The 21,678-nt window shown below is 36.8% G+C and overlaps 2 protein-coding genes across 2 annotated transcripts in view; one reads left to right on the top strand and one right to left on the bottom strand.

The window, feature by feature from the left end:
- Positions 1-21,678, top strand: part of LOC145296817 (protein Mo25-like) — a 102,800-nt gene that overhangs the window by 15,994 nt on the left and 65,128 nt on the right. The window lies entirely within an intron of this gene.
- Positions 551-1,450, bottom strand: LOC145297016 (uncharacterized). The gene has a single exon (XM_080143238.1). The coding sequence runs from the start codon at positions 1,448-1,450 to the stop codon at positions 551-553; it is 900 nt and encodes a 299-aa protein (XP_079999364.1).

The following is a 21,678-nucleotide window of genomic DNA, read 5'->3' on the forward strand; positions in this document are numbered from 1 at the left end:
GCACAAATAATCACAAACAACTGTAATTTAAACCTGCTCGACATGCATTCCTCTCCCCCCAATAAGTTCGCGAGAAATTTCGAGTGAGTGACGTGAAAAAGAATGCTGTTCACTCTACACTCTGAAACAATAGAGAAGAGGGTTCGTGAGCTTATGTCGTAGGTGATGAGAGGAATATTTACATTAGCTATCTCCCCAGCCTATGGCGAGTTTTTTGCGGGCACAACAAAAAAATTCTGTACAAAAGTCCTCTGGAGCTATATACACTACAATGTTGACTGGTGATGAAATCACTAGTCTTGGTTGCGCCGGGGCCGCAACCTACTCGCTGGTGCAGTTTCTGAAGCACCAGAAGCGTTGTGTGGCATCAGTCAGCTCAAGGCCCTGGGGGCCTTCTTAGCAATTGCATGCATGTTCTTGGGGGTGGTGTTTCCAGCTCCAGCGTTCTTGGGAGTGGTCGCATGTGTGACCGGTATGGAGTTCTCAGGAGTGCCAGAATCTCTAGCTGGGTCAGAAGCATGAGGAGTAGCTGGAAGGATCTTAGAAGGGCTCATGGCACGTCATAAAAATTTTTATCGCCGGACTTACATATGGGACTATCTGTTGGATTACCAGCATGGACTTCTGGCAGGGTGGCAGGAGAATCCTCTGGCGCCCCTGGTAGGGTGCTGACAGAGGCGTCTTCCGGCAGCCTGGTGACTGGTAAGGACTCTATCACGTCTTCGCTAGTTGTGGTCCTGAAAGGCTTGAATTTCCGAAGGTGTTGTCGGTTTCTGAGCGTAAGTCTCTCAGAGCCATCTATCTTGACCACATATTGGTGAAATTGTCTCACCTCCACAACGGTGCCTGTTCGTTCCCAGCGTTTAGGGTGATTTCCAGTTAGGTTTTGAATATACACGTGATCCTCCACGCTTAGAGGGGGCAAAGATCTTGTATGCTCGCTCCACTTTTCATGTTCAAGGGAATGACGTTTTGCTAGTACCTTCTCCATGTTTACGAGCGTTTCAGACCATGTGGGGTGGAGGCAGTACCGACCCATTGGAATCAGGATGGGATCTCTAATGGGTCGTCCGAAAACTATAAGAGCAGGGGATGCCTTCGTCTCTGGGTTGATGGAGTTGCGGTATATTAGCATCGCCCGTGTAAACTTGTCCACATTGATGGACCCGCCTGCTGAGGTGTTATCCATCAGCATTCGTTTGACAGTTTTGACTGCAATTTCTACTCTGCAGTTGGCGTGAGGGTTGGTAACAGAGGTGGGGCGATGGTGGACTCCCCATGATCGGAGGAAATCCTGAGTCTTCCCAGGAGTAAACTGGGGTCCCCCATCGGATGTCAGCTCCTTAGGCACCCCAAAAGTCAAAAAGGCTTCTCTGAGATGCTTGATGAGGCTATCTGCGCTGTTTTCTGCTTGAAATACCATCGGCCAGTTGGAGTACCGGTCGACCATCACAACATAATCATGGTTGTTGTGTGTGAAGTAGTCGCTGGCGATCTTGTGGAATGGGTACTCTGGAGGCGTAGCGTTAAAAGGTGGCTGCATAGCATTAGACATTGCAATCCAATGGCAGTGAGTGCAATTATCCCTGACACGTTGTATGTCGATGCTGATATTAAGTAAACGGAGTCAGCCGCACGGGCACACATGAAGCTGACTCCCTGGTGGGCCGCATGCAGGGCCTCCAATATCTCTTGGCGTAATGTTGCCGGCACAATGATGCGGTTGCCGGCAAGGATCACGCCATCAACGGTGCAAAGGCTGCTGGAGATGCAGTGGTACGGCCGGAGTGCGGTCCTTAGCTGTCGGCAGTCCAAAGGAAATCCGTCATGAATCAGTCGGTGTAATTCCTGTAGGTCTGCGTCCGAAGATGTAGCTTCCTGCACCATGTCCCAGGAAACCACATTAGTGACTGCATAGAGAGTGTTAGACATGGATGCGTGTATCCCATCATCCTCTCCAATATCTGCGGTGTCTTCTGGGCTAGATACATCATCTGCACGGCTGGCGGTGGCTGGTGGGTACCGGGAGGCGGCGTCAGGTCCCAGGTTCTTCTTTCCAAAGATGTGGATGACTTCAAAGTTGTAGGAGAGGGTCTTTTCCTTTAGATTCAACAGACGGCGATTGTCTATCTCCATCAAGGAGCGGTCATTTAGTATCCTGACCAGCAGCTTGTGGTCAGTAGCCACAGTCAAGTCACGGCATCCGAGGATGTAATACCGTGTTTGGTGCAAGGCGTAGGCAACAGCGAGGGCTTCTCCTTCAATTGGTGCATACCTGGATTCTGGCACGTGGGTGAAGCGGCTACCCACCAGGCAGAGCTTCCAGTCCCCCCTTGCAGCACACAGGCGTCCTGGTGGCACAGTCACAATACTTCTGCATCATGAAGTACCCGACGCCGGTGACCGACCAATCGGTTAACAGACAGGTTGGGCGGGATGGCTGGAACAACCTCACTCCTTCCCTTATTTCCTCTATGATCTTGAGCTTAGACTTAGCGAATATTTTGTTCTATTCCTCTGTCCACTGAAATTTGGTGGATGGTTTCAGGAGATGCCAGAACGGCTGCATGCGCTTGGCCATGGAGAATGCATATGCTCCTTGATTGACCAATCCAAACCAAACCCTTGTGCCAGTGATGTCCTTCGAGGTAGGGAAATTCTGAATAGATTTCAGTGACATTAGTGAGCGTGATCTGGAGGCCCGCAAAGACAACAGTCTCGTCGGCGAACTGGAACTTCTTGGGGTTGAGGTTAATCCCATTTCTGGCGCAGAGGTCCAACCACTCGGACGCCTGGAAGAATGATGCCTCAACTGAGTCAGCCCACATGCACGTGTCATCCACGCACTTAACCTTGTTTTTGAAGTTGCCGATAATAGCATCAAATCGCTTGTTGTAGCCATCACCACTAGCAAGGAAGCCCTGTGGTGCAACCTTGTAATGATAACGACCCCATGGGGTTATGAAGGTTGTAATGTGGCGATCTTCCTCTCGGATGGGAACAGAATGGTAACCATTCCAAGCGTCGGTGACGGTCTTCCACGTGTGCTGGAGGACACGATCTGCCAGATGGAAGGGACTCTCCACGTGGTGAGTCTGCCTCACGGACCGTCAATTCTGTGGCTGCAGATCCACTGTTCTTCTAGGGGAGCCATCAGCTTTTGCGGTCACCACCATGTGGGAACACCAGATGGTTGGTGTGTTGGGGCTGACCTTCTCTAGGACGCCGATAGTGACATCTCTCTCAAGGTCATTATACACCTTATCTTGCCAGTGTAGTGGGACCAATGCAGGCTTGTGAATGGCGACTGGCTTTGCATTGGGGTCGATATGGAGCTCCAGCAGTTCACACTTCATCATGGGAAGTGGCTGGTGCTCGCATGTATTAAGCACTGTTGATGAAAAGAAGTCAAGCAGCCATTGCTTCAGAATGGGCACATTTTCATCGGGGGGGGGGGCACAATATCTGTTGGAAGCTTTGTTGGTATAGGTGGTGGTAAATCAGTGCGTTTTGGGCACGAACACTGCCTATTTTCATCTTCCATTGTAGTCAGGGAGTCTTGAAGCCAACTTACTGGCACAGTTGGGAAACTGGCAGGTATGGCTCCTAATACCACTTCACGACAAAGGAAAGCTTTGCTGATTTTCCTAGACACATATAACAACTGCTTTGTTGTTTTTGGTGTGCCAGATACATCAGCTGTGGATACCTCCATGAAGATACCTCTTTCAACCCCTAGATCCTCCTCGATAGCTCCTCGCATGGACAATTTGACGGGGAATATGTCAGTCTTGGTGGTGCCCATCTGATGGGTATGATGGAACTCTAACAACCAGAATCCGCCACCATAGGTATTTCGATTGATGTGGGGTTGAAGGATTTGAGTGGGCAGCCAAGCTTCTTGTGGTCATCTGGTAATGGGGTTAGCTTCACCGTCATCATTGGGTGGGGCTTGGAAGGTCTAGCAACCCATTTGCCTTCATATGCATGATGTTCGATTGGCTTGCAGCTGTTAGTTAAAGGTTGATGAGTCTGGACGGTATAAAGTTGGTTAAATAGAGTGCCAGCTTCGTCATCCCCCATGTGCAAGGCGTTATTACTGTACTTGGGCTTAACCTTACAGCGGGGGTTCTGAGAGCACCACCTGGAAGATCTGTCTCAGTGGCCCCATAACCCGCAGTTCAAGCACTTACTGCAGTTGGTCGCAAAATGGCCTTTTACAGAGCACTTGCTGCATGTTATAGACCAAGCACTGCAGGACTTGACTCTGGAATTCTGGTCGTTCGACTTACCGTGCTGTAGTTCTCCGCAGGTTCAGCACTTGCTCTGCTTGTTGCTGCGAGATGGTTGTGACTGGTAGGGTTTGTCGTTGCCATGACTCATGGCGGCGGTAGTTTTCCCAACGGTTGCCCTGGTGGATTTACCCTGTTCCTTCTGAGCTATATAGGCAACAGTTTCCTCCAGGGTTCGGTCAGAAAGAATCTCTTGATCAGCAATACCATGAATAAGATTATCCCTAATAATCTCACTGCTGTAATTGTAAGTGTGGCCACAGCCCGGTTCCTTACACTTTGCTGTGTACTGGCATAAGGCAGACTGACCCCTGAGAGCATCAAGGAAGGTCCTGATAGGGGTGCCAGGGGCCTGTGTCATCCTGAGTTTGATGCAGTGAACCAGAGTGCTCTCTTCCCTGACTGCCAGTCGCCTTATAACAGCGAGGAGGTCTGCCTCGGTCATTGATGACACATCTTCCTACAAGTCTCTCAAGAGGTCATTCATGAGGTCCTCATCACAGCAGTGAAAGAGGGCCGTGGCACACATAGCATCAGTAATAGCCATGCCGGTCTTATGCATAGACCATTGTCGCTTGAAGGACGACCATTGATCAGGAGTGCTCCCGGCACCAATGGATGGGAACTTAAGCTTAAGCCTGGGAGCTGCTGGTTGTTGGGGGTTGGCTATTGGGGCTGGATGGGCAGTTTGGGCATGAAGATTCATGGAGATAATGAGCACGTTACTGAGGGATTCAGGGGGTTTCTGGGATTTCCAGCCACATCCAGTAACTGGGCAGATGACTTCAACTTTATCGCTTATTATTTATCCAGGTGGAATGAGTTGCTTTCAAAAGCGGCGAGATCCTGACGATGTGTAATCATAGATGAGTAGCACACCTTTCCTTAGTCGATGAGGTATGGGCGAAGAAACTGACGAGGGTTGATTACACATGGCACTGACGATCTTGATGAAGTCTGAATGTGGCCTAAAAGTTCCATACAAGTTCAGTTCCACTAAAGAATGCTGTTCACTCTACACTCTGAAACAATAGAGAAGAGGATTGGTGAGCTTATGCCTTAGGTGATGAGAGGAGACATTTACCTTAGCTAGATAAGCTGCTTCTAGCAACCCCTGCCCAGATGTGGCAACAGTACTCCATCCTTAGATGTACTTGGTTCTTATAGAGGTAGAGAATTGTAATTGTATCAGCAGTGAGATATCTACTCGAACGATAGAACGATCCCACCATTTTTTCAGCAGCCTTGGCAATGGATTTGATGTACGATCAAGAGTAAAGGTCAGACTTAGAAGTTTGTCAAAACATGGAGCCTCCCTGAGACGAGAGCCATTCATTTCAATTGATGGCAGATGGGGATCGGAGCACTGAGGATATAAAGATAAAAGCATGGTTTTAGAAGTATTAAAAGTAACCACTTGGCAAATTTCATTTTTTTAACTTTCACACTTTTGCACTGATTTTCCTCGGATAAAACCCAAATATAAAGTTTTGCAGGAGTTTGAATACCCTATATATTAAGCTTCATGTCTATAGACCAAAACTAACAGAAGAGTTTGGTAAGCAAAATATTTTAAACAAAAATGTATACAGAAAGAGGTTTGTGTTTACTGTAAGTTTTTTATGCAAATATTATGCAAGTATAAATAATGTAGAATATCTGCATGAATATAATTACACATAATAGTTAATTAATAATGATCATCCTGTAAGAAAACCAAAAAAAACTAATAGGAAATTAATTAAAATGAATGTTTAAAAGAATATGCAAATTAGCTGGAACTTTTCCAGATAAATGCAATTCAACGACCATATATAACAATGTTTATTCTTTTTAATAAACAGAAAAGAGGTTCGCCTTTTTTCTTCTTGGCCTTTGGACTAAGATCAGTTTTGATCGATGTAGGGGAAACCTTTCATACCAATTGTCAGTATCCAGTTCCCCCTTGGGGGAGCTGGTCCCCCTCCCCTTCACTCTCCACATTAAAAAACAGCCTTGTGCCTAATTTGCTCAGTAGGGAATCAAATAAATACACAATTGTCACTGTCGGGGGAACTGGTATCCCTCCCCTCACTTTCCACATTCAAAAAAGGCCTTGTGCCTAATTTGCTCAGCGGGGAAGCAAATAAATAAATAAATAGAAAAAAAGGGTTTTAATATGAATATCAATACACAAAAAAATCCTAAATTTATAAGAATATATATATATATATTTGTATCTTATAGGATGCATTTCTAAATTAACTGATTATTATGAAGTTTGGCATAAGAGATTGCAATGTGGATTATAATTAGTTTTATGTAAAGTGACTAAAATTCAGCCGTGTCTCTGATTTAAGCTTAAGCATTAAATTTAAAACCTATTCTAGAATAAAAAATGATGTAATGATTTTGATTAAAATTAAAATAAAGATTCTAAACATAGGTTTAATATCATATCTTGATCTGAATCTTTGTAAAGGGACATAAGTGGTGCAAAAATCGGGAATTGATTTTACCTGTCGTTTACAAAAAGGAATCCATCAGAAATCTGAAAGTTTTGTATTACTGTTATAATTTTTGACTGTTTAAAATATCTCAAACGTCCCCCCTCCCCCAATTTTTTTTTTAAGCTTTGACTCTGACTTTAAAACCTTTCTTTTAGTGGTAATTTATATTATATTCAAGCAACTTTGTGTGTGAGTTCGTTCCTATGGACTTGGAAATGACTGAGCTGATTTTTGAAAAATTTCACACAAAGGTACTTGATGTGTCTGAGAGTATTCTTGCATAGTTTTTTTTTTTTTTTATCAGCATGCATTTGATAAGTATCAATAATCAGAAACATCTGATTAAAGAAAGAAAGTTCGATTTTAACGAAAGTTAACACTTTTATGCAACCTAACATCATAAGTGAATTTGAGAAGTTTTATCATTGCGCAAGCAGAAAGTCCTAGCCTATAAAATCAATCATAAATTCTTTTTTACAAGAAAGGAGCACGTTCAAAATGAATGTTTTTAGAGCACAATTTAACCATGATACTTGACTTTTGCATTTTAAACTTAAAGTGAAACCATTATTTACAAATAATTTTATAAAATCAACAGTAGGCTCTCTACAGTGCAATGTAGACTACAATGTATTGTGGACTAAGTCACTGCAGGGAGGCATGTGAAGCTTTCATTTGGTATGCTGCTGGAGGGAGGTCCCTAATTATAGCAGGCAATTGATCAATTTGAGTAAAAAATTGTCAATTTCACCAATTTCGATGAGAAAAGTTTGGGAAGGTGGAACATTTGTTTATCCTCATTCAATCCTGGACAAGGTCAGATCTCCCTGCTAGAATATATATATATATATATATATATATATATATATATATATATATATGATCTTTCTTTTCAATTTGACACTTTTGTTTTGTTTTGTTGTTGTAATGTTTAGAATAGCTGTCTAAAATCATTTGATATTTACTTGACTTGAACGCTTTGTACTGATTGGATCAAATATTCAATTTTGATTGGTTAAAAACCGATATAGTGAACCAATCAGAAACAATCTCTCCTGGAGTTAGATACCTGTTCATAAATCTTATTTAAGGAAGTGCATCCATGCTTTTCAAGCAGTTTAGCTGATGAGAGGGCCGTATTGCCTAACGAAAATTTGCCACTCTGAACACCAATACTAAATAATACAAACTGTACTTCAACCTGCATACATACTTAGAATAACCTTTTCATAGTCTAAGCTTATATTTTCTTTGTCTTATCTCAAGGACTTTTTTCATTAAGACTCATGAACATTTTAATAAGTTCTTTAATAACACGATTTATTAAAAGATGTGAAGTTTATAAAAGACTTTGTGTCATTTAATTGCGACTAAATGTCTTGTTTTACATTTTTTTTAGTGAAGAGTAATACAAAATCCAGTTGATTCTTTATTTCCTCTTTTTATTTCTAATTACATGCAATAGTTATTCTCTATCGCCTTTAAAACTCCACATTATAATTACATATCCCAACAAGCAGACTTAGACCTATTAGTAAGCTAATTACACTGTCTAAATGTATTATTCCTATAAATTGAAATTTTAATTCAATTGGTCATCTGTTTTTAATGTTTACTAGACCCTCTGAGTTTAGACAGTTCGTCTAGTGTGTGTGTGTGTGTGTGTGTGTGTGTCAACTGGTTCTCATTAGATCACCAAAGTTAAGAAACGTTGAGCCTGGTCTGTACCAGATGGGTGACCATTTGGAAATACCAGGCACTATATGTAGGAGAACCGTGACACCTCTTTGCAAGAATTGCAAAAACCTTATGTCATTGTCTTCTCCTGAATGGGATATACATACGACTGGGGACCGTTTGTGAATTTAATATCCCTATGACACTTGGAAAAAAACAGGTTTAATCTGCCTAGGATGAATGCTGTCTTCTTTATTTATATATATTTCTTGAGTTTATATGAAACTGTATTTTTTAAGTGTATATTCCTTCTAATATGGTACACATCTTTTTACAAATAATAAGCTCCATGAAGATATATTTCGACCTTCAGAGCAAAGTATATTTCATTAACCAAAAAACAGAATCGGTCCAATCATATTTTTGTTAATTATCTTATTTTTAATTATTTTACTTATAGGCAAATGCCTGGGAAAATGTAGGCATCTGTATGTAAGTAAAACAACAAAAAATATAATTAAAAAAAATATAAACAGAAATCATGATTGGACTGTTTTTTTTTTTGTTTTTGTTTTTTGTTTTTTTATTATTGAAATGTAACTTAATAGTGTGTGTGTATATATTGGTTTACATAGACGATCCATGACCCTTTGGATCATGGGTCATTTACTTCTCTGCTTTAAGGGATGACATCAACCTTTTTGTGATTTCAGCATTTATGATGTCATGTCTTCAACCTTTTTTTACTGGATGACATTTCTTTGTGATATTATATAAAGGAGTTGTGTCTGTGTTTTCCAATTCTGTTTTAGAGGATAATATTCTTTTTGTGATATCATGTAATGTACACTGAGACAAAAAAATGTTAACATGCAAATAAGCAACATCCACAAAGTTCCAAAAGTAAATGGTTTCGCACGCCGCGCGCATATGTGTGCGCATGTGTTAGGATTAAATTTCTTTTTTACTTTTGAAATAAAAAAAATGTTGATTTCTGCCTTGATTTGATTTTATCTCCCTTTCTTCCTTTCTCTTATCTTTCTTTTCCTGTTTTTTTTTTCTCTCTTCCTCTCTCATCTTGCCTTATCCACTGTTTCACCTCTCTCTGAAGATGTTAATTTTGCAATACTTTAAACGACTCATAATTAAGGGAGAGTAGAGGAGGTTGAAAAATTGTTTCATCAAGAATGACTTTCTGTCTCCTTTTCTTCTCGTATGTGTACTAGGGTCTTCCTCTTAGTGTTTTGTCTTGATTGTAATATTTTCAACTTTTATTATGCACAAAAAGAAAACGCCTTTCTAATGCACAAAATAAACTTTGAACATTTGTATTGGATTACTTAAGAGGATGGCTCATCAAGAATTTGTTCATGTTGGACTTGAAGATAACCATATTGTAGTCAGTTGGAAAGCAGGAAAACAGAACAGAGTTCTATGGGCATGCAGTTCTAAGAAAGAAGCTTTGTTCATGGAATCTACATTTAGGTTTAGGCACAAATAAAGAGTGGGGGAAATTATTGATAGTGGTTTCAGGTAGACAAGTGTTTTTTGTGAAAGTTTGGTGAGGGGGGGAAACCATAGATTGGAGCTTAGACGAGAACTTGACATGAAAATAACGATAAAGCAAAGACAGGCTCACAACATCTCTTCTGGGGGGAAAAAGGTTGCAGGGAAGAAAAAAAGGCATCCCCTACTAAGGCTACAAAATCTACTTTAAACTCTGTTAAGGCAGGATAAGCTGCTTCTAGCAGCTCCTGCCCAGATGTGGAAACAGTACTCCTTGGATGTACTTGGCTCTTATACAGGTAGAGAATTGCATCAACAGTGAGATATATACTGGAACGGTAGAAGGATCTCACCATTTTTCCAGCAGCTTTGGCAACGATTTGATGTACATGTTCCATCTCAGACTAAGAGTAAAGGTCAAACTTAGAAGCTTGTACAAAACATGGAGCCTCTCCAAGACGAGAGTCATTCATTTCAATTGATGCCAGACAAGGATAAGAGCGTTGATGATGTAAAGATAGAAGCTTGGTTTTAGAGACATTAAAATTAACCAGGCACCTCTTTCCCCATTGCACCACATGATCAAGATCAGAGGAGAGAGAATCAGAGAGAACTTTGAAATGTTGCCATAGATGGTAGTGTCGTCAGCATAAATAACTACAAATGATCTTAGGATGTGATTTGGGAGATCATTGATGTAGATCAGGAAGAGAGTTGGGTCCAGGATGGACTCCTGAGGGACTCCAGCATTAATACTGTGAGCTTCTGATATCTGCTCATCAACCACTACTCTTATGAACCTATCCAGAGAGAAATGATTTAATAATTGAAAAGACATTTCCAACTATACCGTAGCTGGAGATTTTGTGAAGTAGACCTTTTATGCCATATCCTATCAAAGGCTTTTGCTATGTTATGGACAATTGCTCCAGAAAGGAAGCCTCCATTGAGAGATTCGCTAATCCTATGAGATATAACTGTAAGCACATCTGCTGTAGATCTAGCAGAACGGAAACCATAATGCATGCCACTGAGGTTATTTTTGCTGAGGTGGTTGACTACTTCTCTATTTAACACAGATTCTAGCAACTTACTCATGATGCACAGGAGACTGATTGGTCTGTATTAAGAGGGAGATGACCGATCACCTGAATTTTTAAATACAGGACAAACTGATGAGATTTTTTTCAGGGTGTTGGGAAGACAACACTTGAACAGCTTTATAAGTATAGGAGCTAGTTCTGGTTGAAGCTTTTTCAGCATTATAATAGGAATGCCATCAAGGCCAGTTGTTTTACTGAAATCGAAGTTTTTGATTAGCTTGGTAATATTGTGTACTAATATTTGTATGTCGCATAGCATATTTACAGACATAGGAGGAAATACGAGGAGTTGGCAGTCGTGATTCCATAGGGTAGAATTAGCTGCAAAGTTTTGGCAAAGAGTTTGGCTTTGTCCAATGCTAACGAGATTACCTCAGGTTCATTGATGATGGTTGGAATAGAGCACACACTTCAATTCAGGACCCTGTTTGTTATTTGCCAAAATTGGTGGGAACTAAGCCACTGCTCAGCAACTTTGGACTTGACAAACTGAGCATACAACTCTTTCATGCTCTTTATTACTCTTTCACAGTAGTTGCTGGCAGTCCTGACAGCAGTTTTAGTCTCAGTACATTTATTATATTTGAAGCAATGGAAACAGTGATTTCTGTGCGCAATGGCAGCAGCACATTCTGGAGAAAACTACAGCTGGTTGTTAAGGTTTTGCTGGAATTTTGTTGAGGTTATGAAGCGGTCTATACCTACAATTAACCATTTGACATTAGCTTTTTTGTTTTTAGTTTGTGAAATAATGAGAACTCTGTTAAATCTCATTGGCTATTCACTTGCATTTCTTGGATTAAGGGAATATCAGTTTCCGGTATTTTTCGAATGGTTAAAACAAAACAAGATGGCATTAACCCAACAGACATACGACATCGATCATCAGATTATTTACATCACAAAATCCTGTATGTAAACTGGTGGCTTCCTATTTCTGTCTTCTTTCTTTCTTATCCTTCTTCTATATAAAACTCCTAGACACTTACAGGATGATTACAGGACACATTATTGATTGAATAAAGTGTTTTTCTCCTATATAACTTTCACTTCACCAGTTTAAATGCTTCAAAATTACTTTTGATTTTTCTGAAACATACATGCATAACATACTATCAGCAAGGTTTTCGGATTGCTGCCATCGCTTGAGCAGGCTTTTGCCCTTATTAACAGAACGTAATTGGGCATATTAAGAAATATTTCCAAAACCAAATATAAATAATAGTGTTTTTAGAGACTATATACTTTTACAAATTGTGCATAAATAGATATGCCGGATCACATTTAGGCTCTTACCATTTTACACATGCATATTTATGCAGAATACAGACCATGCTGAAATACTAATGCTATTATTTATTGACCCAGTCTTAACATGAGAGGCACTTAACAAGTAAACAATACTTCCATATGCAGTATAAGTACAGTATGTAAAATATGGCACGGTCTGTATTCTGCATACTTACAAAACACATGCTGCGATATAACATCTACACCAATGCATTAAACACTACATCGGTCATGGCCATCATTTTCCAACACGTGACGATTATGACAGGCAGCCAGTGTCTACAAGCAACCGCCTCAATAATAATTGACAGTGCCCGCCACGCCAGGGCCATCAACTAACAGTAATGACCTAAAAAGATCATTATCCCCCAGTTACCGCAGAAAAGTCATAGCCGCTACTAGATGACAGTACACACCACCGGATGATAGTGATCGATACTGTCCGCTGTGCCATGACAGTTGTAAAGACAAGTAACTGCCCTATAACAACAATAATTGCCAATTATGACAACCAGTGGATTTTGTTAGCTAACAGATGCTTTCATTTTGACCATTGCCACCAGTGTCCACAATGTTTTGGAGCTGAGAATGACTACCACTAGCAACCACCGGCATCTATCTGTGTTCTGTTAATATTTTTTTGCTGTTTATCAATAGTCAGTAATTTACACGACTCTCATATGATAATGCACTAGATAATCAAAGGTTTTTTTTGGGGGGAGGGGGGTACTGTAACTGTTCCGGCTTTGTGTCGTATTTCCAATAGGCAACGCCTGTACATGGATCCTGCTAGTTATATATCTATAATATAAAGCTGTGTTTGTCTGTCTGTCTGGTCACGAATAGGCTCCTATATGGTTGACTATTTTAAAAAACTGATTACATATACTGATAGAAGATGTATCGAGACTCAGGAATGGGTATGTTTGATCTGGCAGAACGGTGGTTCATTAAAATTGTGGGATCTGTCTTCACACCTGGTCCACAAAGTATGAAAATAAAAAATTTAAAAATTAAAAAAAAAACGTTTACAAGTGTTTTTGATATAGATGTACATAAGAATACTTTGATAAGTATGTTTTAACTTAAATAGGGTTTGTATGATAAAATTGTGGGGTCTGCGTTCGCGCCTGGCCTCCATAGAATGCAAATAGGCACAAACTTAAATGAAGACTTTTCATATCTATCTGCGTAAGTATACTTTGATAATTATGTTTCAGTTTGAAGAAATATAGTATAATAAAATTATGGGGTGTTCGTTTGCACCTGACCTCCATAGAATGGAAATATGTCACAAAGTTTAACAAGGTTTTTTAATATAGATCCACAGAATATTGTGATAAGTGTTTCAGTGTGAACAGGTATGGTATAATAAATTATGGGGTTTATCTATTTTATTTTTACTTTCATCATATTTTGCTTTGGTTTTGATACCCTCAAATTCGAAGCTATCTCTTTACAACACTTTCTTTTCATAACCTATCATACTTTCATAAATCAGAGTCCATTTTGCTATTTTTGAACCCAGTCAACGATGGGTACTTTTGTTAGTATATATATATATATATATATATATATATATATATATATATAGTATATTTCATCAATTTACAAAGATAAGTTATTAATTTTAGATTGAAAATAATAATAAAAAAACAACTAGTCATGCAGATTTATTATCTGCATAGACTTAATGTCTTTACATGAGACACTGAAAAATTTAAACAATTCACCAATTATTCAACTTTGCAATCGAATCAGTAATCTCTGCAGCATAAAGACAATCATCCTCTGTTGGACATGAGCCATGTGGGCATTTGTGGAAACAAGAAAATGAATAAGACTGAAAAATAATCACTACAACATCTTACATTAACACCCAAATTCAATGTATAGGCCTAAAACCGCAAATTGAAAATATCATAACAAATGAATGGCAAACTCTTTGAAATATCTGCACAAAGAATAAACTGGGGGAAAAAATCCAACCAACGTTTACTGAGAATTATCACAGTTAAAAAAAAAAGAGTGAGAAACCAGAGGGGAACATCTTGCCCCACTCCATATGCGCCATACATGTGTGATGCAATCATGTCTTCTTAAATGAGAACATCCTCTAATCTGTTTGTTTCCATTCTCCATTTATAGTTAAACATTCATTAGTTTTGATGAAATCCGTTCTAGACATTACCAGCTGGGTGGGGAGCTTTTGACTAGGAGCAAAACATATCTGTTCTCATACTGCTCTTCATCTTTTCTGTCCTTGATCAGTAAAGGAGAAATCTTAAGCTGAGGCATTTTGTGTGTCTGAGGAACGGTCTCTACCAAACTCCTCTCAATTTTTGGTTTACAGACTTGAAACTTGATATATAGGGCATTTGGACCCTATTTTGGTTTGATTTTTAGTCTGTAAAAATAGCTGCTAAGGGGTGGAAGTTGAAAAAAGTTGAAACTTGGCAAAAATGGTATTCATCACATGTGCATTTATATAGTTAAATTTTAATGTTTTCTTATCTATCAGATGATAGTTTAGATGGTAATGACTAAGGCTGGAGTGCTAAATATTTTGGTTTTGATTCGAACTGATGGCATCCAAGACATTTTATTTTTTTTAACTTTTGAAATCAGTACTATATATTGGATACAAAATAGTAACCAATAAAAAATTTGCACTATAAATAATGAATACAAAATCTGCATAAATTTAAATATCATATTTAAATATATTTTACGACCGGGCAACATCAGATGGCCTTCTAATATAATATAAAACCCACGAAACTTATTCATGACATTTTTTTTATTTATTAATGATTCATTAGTTCTCAAGGCTAAAGACTAATTGAGGATAAGGGCGAATAAGATGGCTAGATTATCAGTTGAATGATGAAGAATGTTATGAAAGGATTGAAAATGATAAATGGAAACAAAATTTGATTTATTTTTATCAATAACAATAGATCTCCTACTGTTGTCACATGTGAAGTAAATCTTACTGTAAAAACCGAAACGATCGAGATTAAATTTACAAAAAATAAAATAAAATCAGCAAATACATAAGCTAAATTTTATTTAAAAAGCAAATATAAAAATTAAGTTTTACTTAAAAAAAAACAAAAACAAAAAACAAAAAAAACCGACTCCACTCTTGTTTTCCTTGGTCTTTAAATAAAACATCTGTGTATTTGTAGATTTTAGTCACAAAATTCTTAAGAACACGGGAATATTTTTTGTGTCTATTAAAAGTGACAGAAATTCTTTTCTTTTATTTTTTATTATCAGTTATCCAGATTAAGCCTTTTTTACTCATAAAAATGAAATTGCATTCCAGAATTATTCAAATGAGTTGGACACATGCATGTTCATGTTTATCATATAAATGAAGGAAATCTGAACCGCTACTGAATTGAGTAACGAAGATTCCAGCATTCTCTACCTCCATCTCAGACTTAGGGTTAGTGTTGGGGTTAATGAAAAGCATATTTCTATCTTTACCATAAGATAAATTTTAGAGAATTGTCAATGTATAAGCGGTGACTAATTTGTTTACACTTTAAAAATGAACAATTTTGAAAATGAATTTTCTAATTGAGTTTTATTTTTAAAAAGTAAATATTTTAATATTTTGAAAGAAACGGTTTTTTATTTATTTACATTATTTTTAATAAATTGACATAAAATAGGAACATTGAACAGGTTTTTAAGATTTGCTCTCTTCAACATTTTCTTGGAACTTGTGATGAAAGAATGGCCAAGTTTGCACTCAACACTAGCTCTAATATCTTCTGCTGATGACACCACACTCCTCATCACTTTTCTTGTATAAGTTGAAGCCTCTTGTAAGAAATGGAGTATGAAAGTGAACTCGTCCAAATGTAAAATCTTTTTTCTCACTTGAATATAATATCTCAATACACAAAATGATTGAAAAAAAATTTTGTTTTTCATCTGAGCAAAAGAATTAACAGAAGAATAGGAATAATAACTTCTGCAATTAAATGTCTAAAAGAAAAGATCTGGAGTAGGAAGGGCATATCAACATCTTTGCAGTTAAGATTTTATAAATCACTGATAATTTCTATTGCTTCATATGGAAGTGAAACATGGACTATATGGACGGAATATTTGTTTCTGAGAGTAACTTTGCAAGATAGACTAAGAAATACAGATGTCAGAAAGAGACTGAATATTGTCAAATCCATCAATAATGTTGTTCAAAAATAATAAAAAGTGATTAACATGGTTTGAACATGTTTCTTTGGCTACCAGACTCTAGCTATATCAAGAAAATTTCTCTGAAAAAGACCAAAGACTTTAACAAATTGTGGAAATAACAGGAAGTAAGATGAAAGAACATGTAAATACTAGAATTAGATAAATTTAAGTTTTCAATAAGTTTTGTGTAATCTGTTTAATGAAATCAGTTATGAGATATTTACTGTATTTATAGAAACTGCTGGATGAAAGGCTAGTGTAAGAAAATACTTATGGATACAATACTATTATTTGTAATAATCACTCCTTGTAAACAAGAATGCTTAGTTAGAAGCTCATTATTGTGGCATTTGGGATATATGTGTGTGTGTGTGTATGTATGTATATATATATATATATATATATATATATATATATATATATATATATATATAGTGGTGGAACGGTTAATTGGAATCGTTAATCATAAGAATCGTGTATTTTGGGGGGAATCGGAATCGCATTGTTAAAAAATACCTTAGATTTCTGATTCTTTCATTTCGATTCTCTTATATTTTTATGTTGAACTGTTTGTTTGAAGTGAGATTAATGCTGTCAAAAATTTATGATAAAAACGTCATAGAATTTTTCATAACAAGAATTTTATTAACTATTTAAAGGTAATCTTTATTTATCTTAAAGAGTTTTCTTATTCCGTCACATATATAGTCACTGTCTGTCTGTTTTGAAACTTCGAGGCCCATTATTAGTAATATGTTTGCACTGTTGCAGAACTTTAGGGGTTGTGAGGTAACATTGTTTTCATTTGTGAATGAAGTTTATTTATGTATAAAACAGCCTAACTATGTCAAGTCCATGAAAAAGTTGATGAATATTTAACCCTTAGAGAAAAAAATATTTTAAAGTGCTCTCATTGTGAGTTAATCATGTTAAGAATCGGTGGTTTTTCCAACTGGTGACTAAAAAAAAAAAAAAAAAAGTGGGAGTACTTCTCCACTTTATCGCCGAAACTGGAGACGCCATTTTATTTTGCGCACCTGTTCGTGAAATCCCAGGGAGAAATCAGTATTTTAAACTATGGCCGAAGCATGAAATAAATAACAAAATTAAACTAGATAAGGATTTTTCGGTTTCATTTAAATTAATTTGTTGTTGACCTTTCAAAGTTGCTTTAATTAAAAAAAATGTTTCATTAAAATTAATTTGTTAAAAAAAAAAAAACATTTTATAAAAATCCAATGTTGCTTCCATTACAAAATTGTTTTATTAAAATTATATTTTCTTAGGCAAACTTTTCAATAAGTGTCAATATTTTGATAAATTTTTTATTTTCTTGGTTTTCAAATGGCGCTCACCCAGTTTAGACAATTATGAATGTCATTTTCATTTTCTGTTTTTAATCATATATATATATATATATATATATATTAGCAAAAGTACCCGTCATTGACTGGGTTCAAAACCAGCCTACAGAAAATGGACTCTGATTTATGAAAGTATGATAGGTTATGAAAAGGAAGGGTTGTAAAGAGATAGCTTCGAATTTGGGGGTATCAAAACCAAAGCAAAATATGATGAAAATAGGATAAACCCCATAATTTATTATACCATACCTGTTCACACTGAAACACTTATCACAATATTCTGTGGATCTATATTAAAAAACCTTGTTAAACTTTGTGACATATTTCCATTCTATGGAGGTCAGGTGCAAACGAACACCCCATAATTTTATTATACTATATTTCTTCAAACTGAAACATAATTGTCAAAGTATACTTACACAGATAGATATGAAAAGTCTTCATTTAAGTTTGTGCCTATTTGCATTCTATGGAGGCCAGGCGCAAACGCAGACCCCACAATTTTATTATACCATCCCTATTTAAGTTAAAACGTACTTATCAAAGTATTATGTATATGTATATCAAAAACACTTGTAAACTTTTTTTTAAATTTTTTATTTCCATACTTTGTGGAATAGGCGCTACGCAGACCCCACAATTTTAATGAATCATCATTATGCCAGATCAAGCATACCCATTCCTGTGTCTTGATACATCTTCTATCATTATATGTAATCAGTTTTTTAAAATAGTCAACCATATAGGAGCCTATTCGTAACCAGACAGACACACAGACGTTCAACTTTATATTATAGATATATATGTGTGTTTCATGAAAAACTTTCCCGTTTTCATTAATTAAATCGAAACATTTCCAATTAAAGAATTACAGATATATGTTCTCTTTCACTTTCTTTATTAGTGAAGCTGAGATAAGTAGGTCCCGCAGACGAGCCTTGTTCTGGCATTCAGAAAATTTAGGTTAACAACCGGTGAAGCTACCAAAAAGTAACCCTTTTGAATGAAGATGGAAATAAACAATATTTTTAAAATTAATTTCTTAATTTTACTTAAAAACAAAATGTAAACATATATAAAAATATTTTAGAAAATAATTTCTTAATTTTAAATAAAAATTGATTGTAAAGAATTTAAAACAAAAAATATTGAAAAATATTGCATAGTGTTTACATAGCTGGTTCTTTGGGATAATAGGGGCTCCTAAAACCTCCCTTCCAAAACAAAAAAAAGCTTTAGTGTTTTTACTATTTACACTAATATATATATATATATATATATATATATATATATATATATATATATATATATATATATAATTATAAAACTCAAATGACTTGGTAACGAGTAATGTAACCCACTTTCTGGTTTACGACATCCGGTTGCGCATGCGTGCATAAACATTAACCCATAACCATGTAAACAAATAAACACAAATCGCTTCTTTTGCAGATTTTGACCTGCACACTGAAATATTAACGTTATTATTTTGAAATTATTATTAACATGGGAAGAGTGGAGGTGTTTTTCAACTATTCTTTATTGCAACTATACTGTCGCTATTTTCTTACAACTAAACAACTTTAACCCATTGACAAATATAAGAACAATTGTAGTAAAGCCAAAACTACTACTACTACTACTATCTATCCATCCCTTTTCCTTCCTTCCTTCCCTCCTTCATTTTTTGTTTACATTTCTAGATACAAAATAGTTGTGTGAGAACGGTGAATTTGTTGACACATTTACTAATCTGTTTCAATATTAGTTTTTACTGCTAAATGACTTTTGTCGGCGTTTAACTCGTAGGAAAATAATGTTTAATTTTCGGAAAAATAGGTAACTTTACACGAATAGGGAGGATTGTTTTTTTCATGTTTGAGTGATCCGTCCGTGATTTTTCATTTTAATATACTTTCATAGAAATGTTTCTGTTATGTCAAAAAAAAACTATTTTCTTTACATCACAAGTGTCACGCTCATACACAAATTCCATAGCTAATATAACATACTGACCCAACGGGTCACAGGTAGTCTAGTATATATATATATATATATATATATATATATATATATATATTTGTAAAATTAGTGGGAGAAAAAAGCCCATTGGCACCAAATCCAACATGGCTGAAGAGCATCGATAGAGGACAGTCACATACTGTTTCAGCTTTGTTGGATTTATTCTGAACTTCTATAATGCACATGTATATATTATATATATCACGTGTGTTGTTTTGAAAAACCGCACATTAGGTGAAGTGCAACCTGACCTACAAAAAATGCCTGAGCAGCCACATCGGCATTCCTCTGTAAGAATGCTTCAGGCAATTTAAATAAACTAACCCATTCTCAGAAGGCATATAAAGTCTGGGAGGGCAAACCTAGAACTGAACAAAATCTTATCTCAACCCAACAGCAACAAGGCCTATATTGACCTGATTGTCAAAGACGTATATCCTGACTGGTTAAAATTTGCGAATCGTGTCTGTTTGCATGTCAGCAAGTAAACTGGATGATGTCACGAGTAGCAAATGACCTAAATAAAGGTTGAATGGTGAAAAGTAATGTGAGATGGCGTAAAAAATTAGGAGAAAAAGGAAAGAGCAGAAAAGCAAAGCAATATACATTTACTTGAAAATGAATGACATCACAAAATGAGCAAAAGTTGTATATTTTTTTTTATGTTACCATAATCACCCTCTCACAAAAAGGAGAATGCAATCTCTGGGAAGATGGTATTCTGATCACAGAACAGATATAACACTATTCCCTCAAAAGGAGGATAATTTCATAACAGAAGATATACTGCATTACCTTCCCTGAATTAAGCAATGAAAAGAGAGTATGTTTATTGTATTGAGCATTAGTACAATTCATAGAAGTGATAGTAGAGTTCAACTTCAAACAGCTAAATCTGCATTACCAACAGATATAAAACATTGATGATTTAGTGCTTGCCTGTGGTGGAAGGTTTACTTAAGTTGGAAACTGAGGAATTCTATGGAAAGTAAAGGTGTGAGAGTGAATGCTACCAAGACTAAAGTGATGATCATTAGTTTAGATGTTGGAAAGTCTTCAGAAAAGATAGTTTCCTTGAAAAAAAAAAACTCACATTAATTACATTTTCTTTTGAGGAAAAACAGATACTGTTACTCATAGAGGCAGCAATTTTGAAAATGGTTGGTCTATAAAAGATTTTTGCACACAATTTTTTTTATTATGTTATGTATCCACATAAAATTTTGTAAGGAGTAATATTTATCAATTTTCAGTATTCACAGCATAATCACGTTGACACACCGGTTCCCGCTAGATCACCAAAGTTAAGCAACATTGAACCTGGTCAGTACTAAATGGGTGACCATTTGGGACTTTCAGGTCCTGTATGTGCTCTCCGCTTATCTCGGCATTGTTTCCAGTGGTCCTGGTCTTCTCCTTGCCACCAGACTCAAACAGTGCCGATTCAGGAGAGGTGTGGTTGGGGGATTGCGCAACCCTTGCCTCACAATTACACGCGCTACTGCCCCTAAGGGGGATCCCTTGTCTTTCAAGACTGAATGGAAGCATGGGGCACATGAGTAGAGACAGGATATATATGGCAATTAAGCTATGCAAAAAATTCTTTGTAGCTTAATTGCCATATATATTTTCAGAACTTATACACAGCGGTAGGTTGTAATAATGAAAAAAGCAACACTTTAATCATTAAACAGTTAATAAATTGTTTTCTTAACTATTT

This window comes from Euprymna scolopes, chromosome 17 (assembly GCF_053919585.1).
Source record: "Euprymna scolopes isolate OS-2025 chromosome 17, ASM5391958v1, whole genome shotgun sequence".
NCBI classification, from domain to species: Eukaryota; Metazoa; Mollusca; class Cephalopoda; order Sepiida; family Sepiolidae; genus Euprymna; species Euprymna scolopes.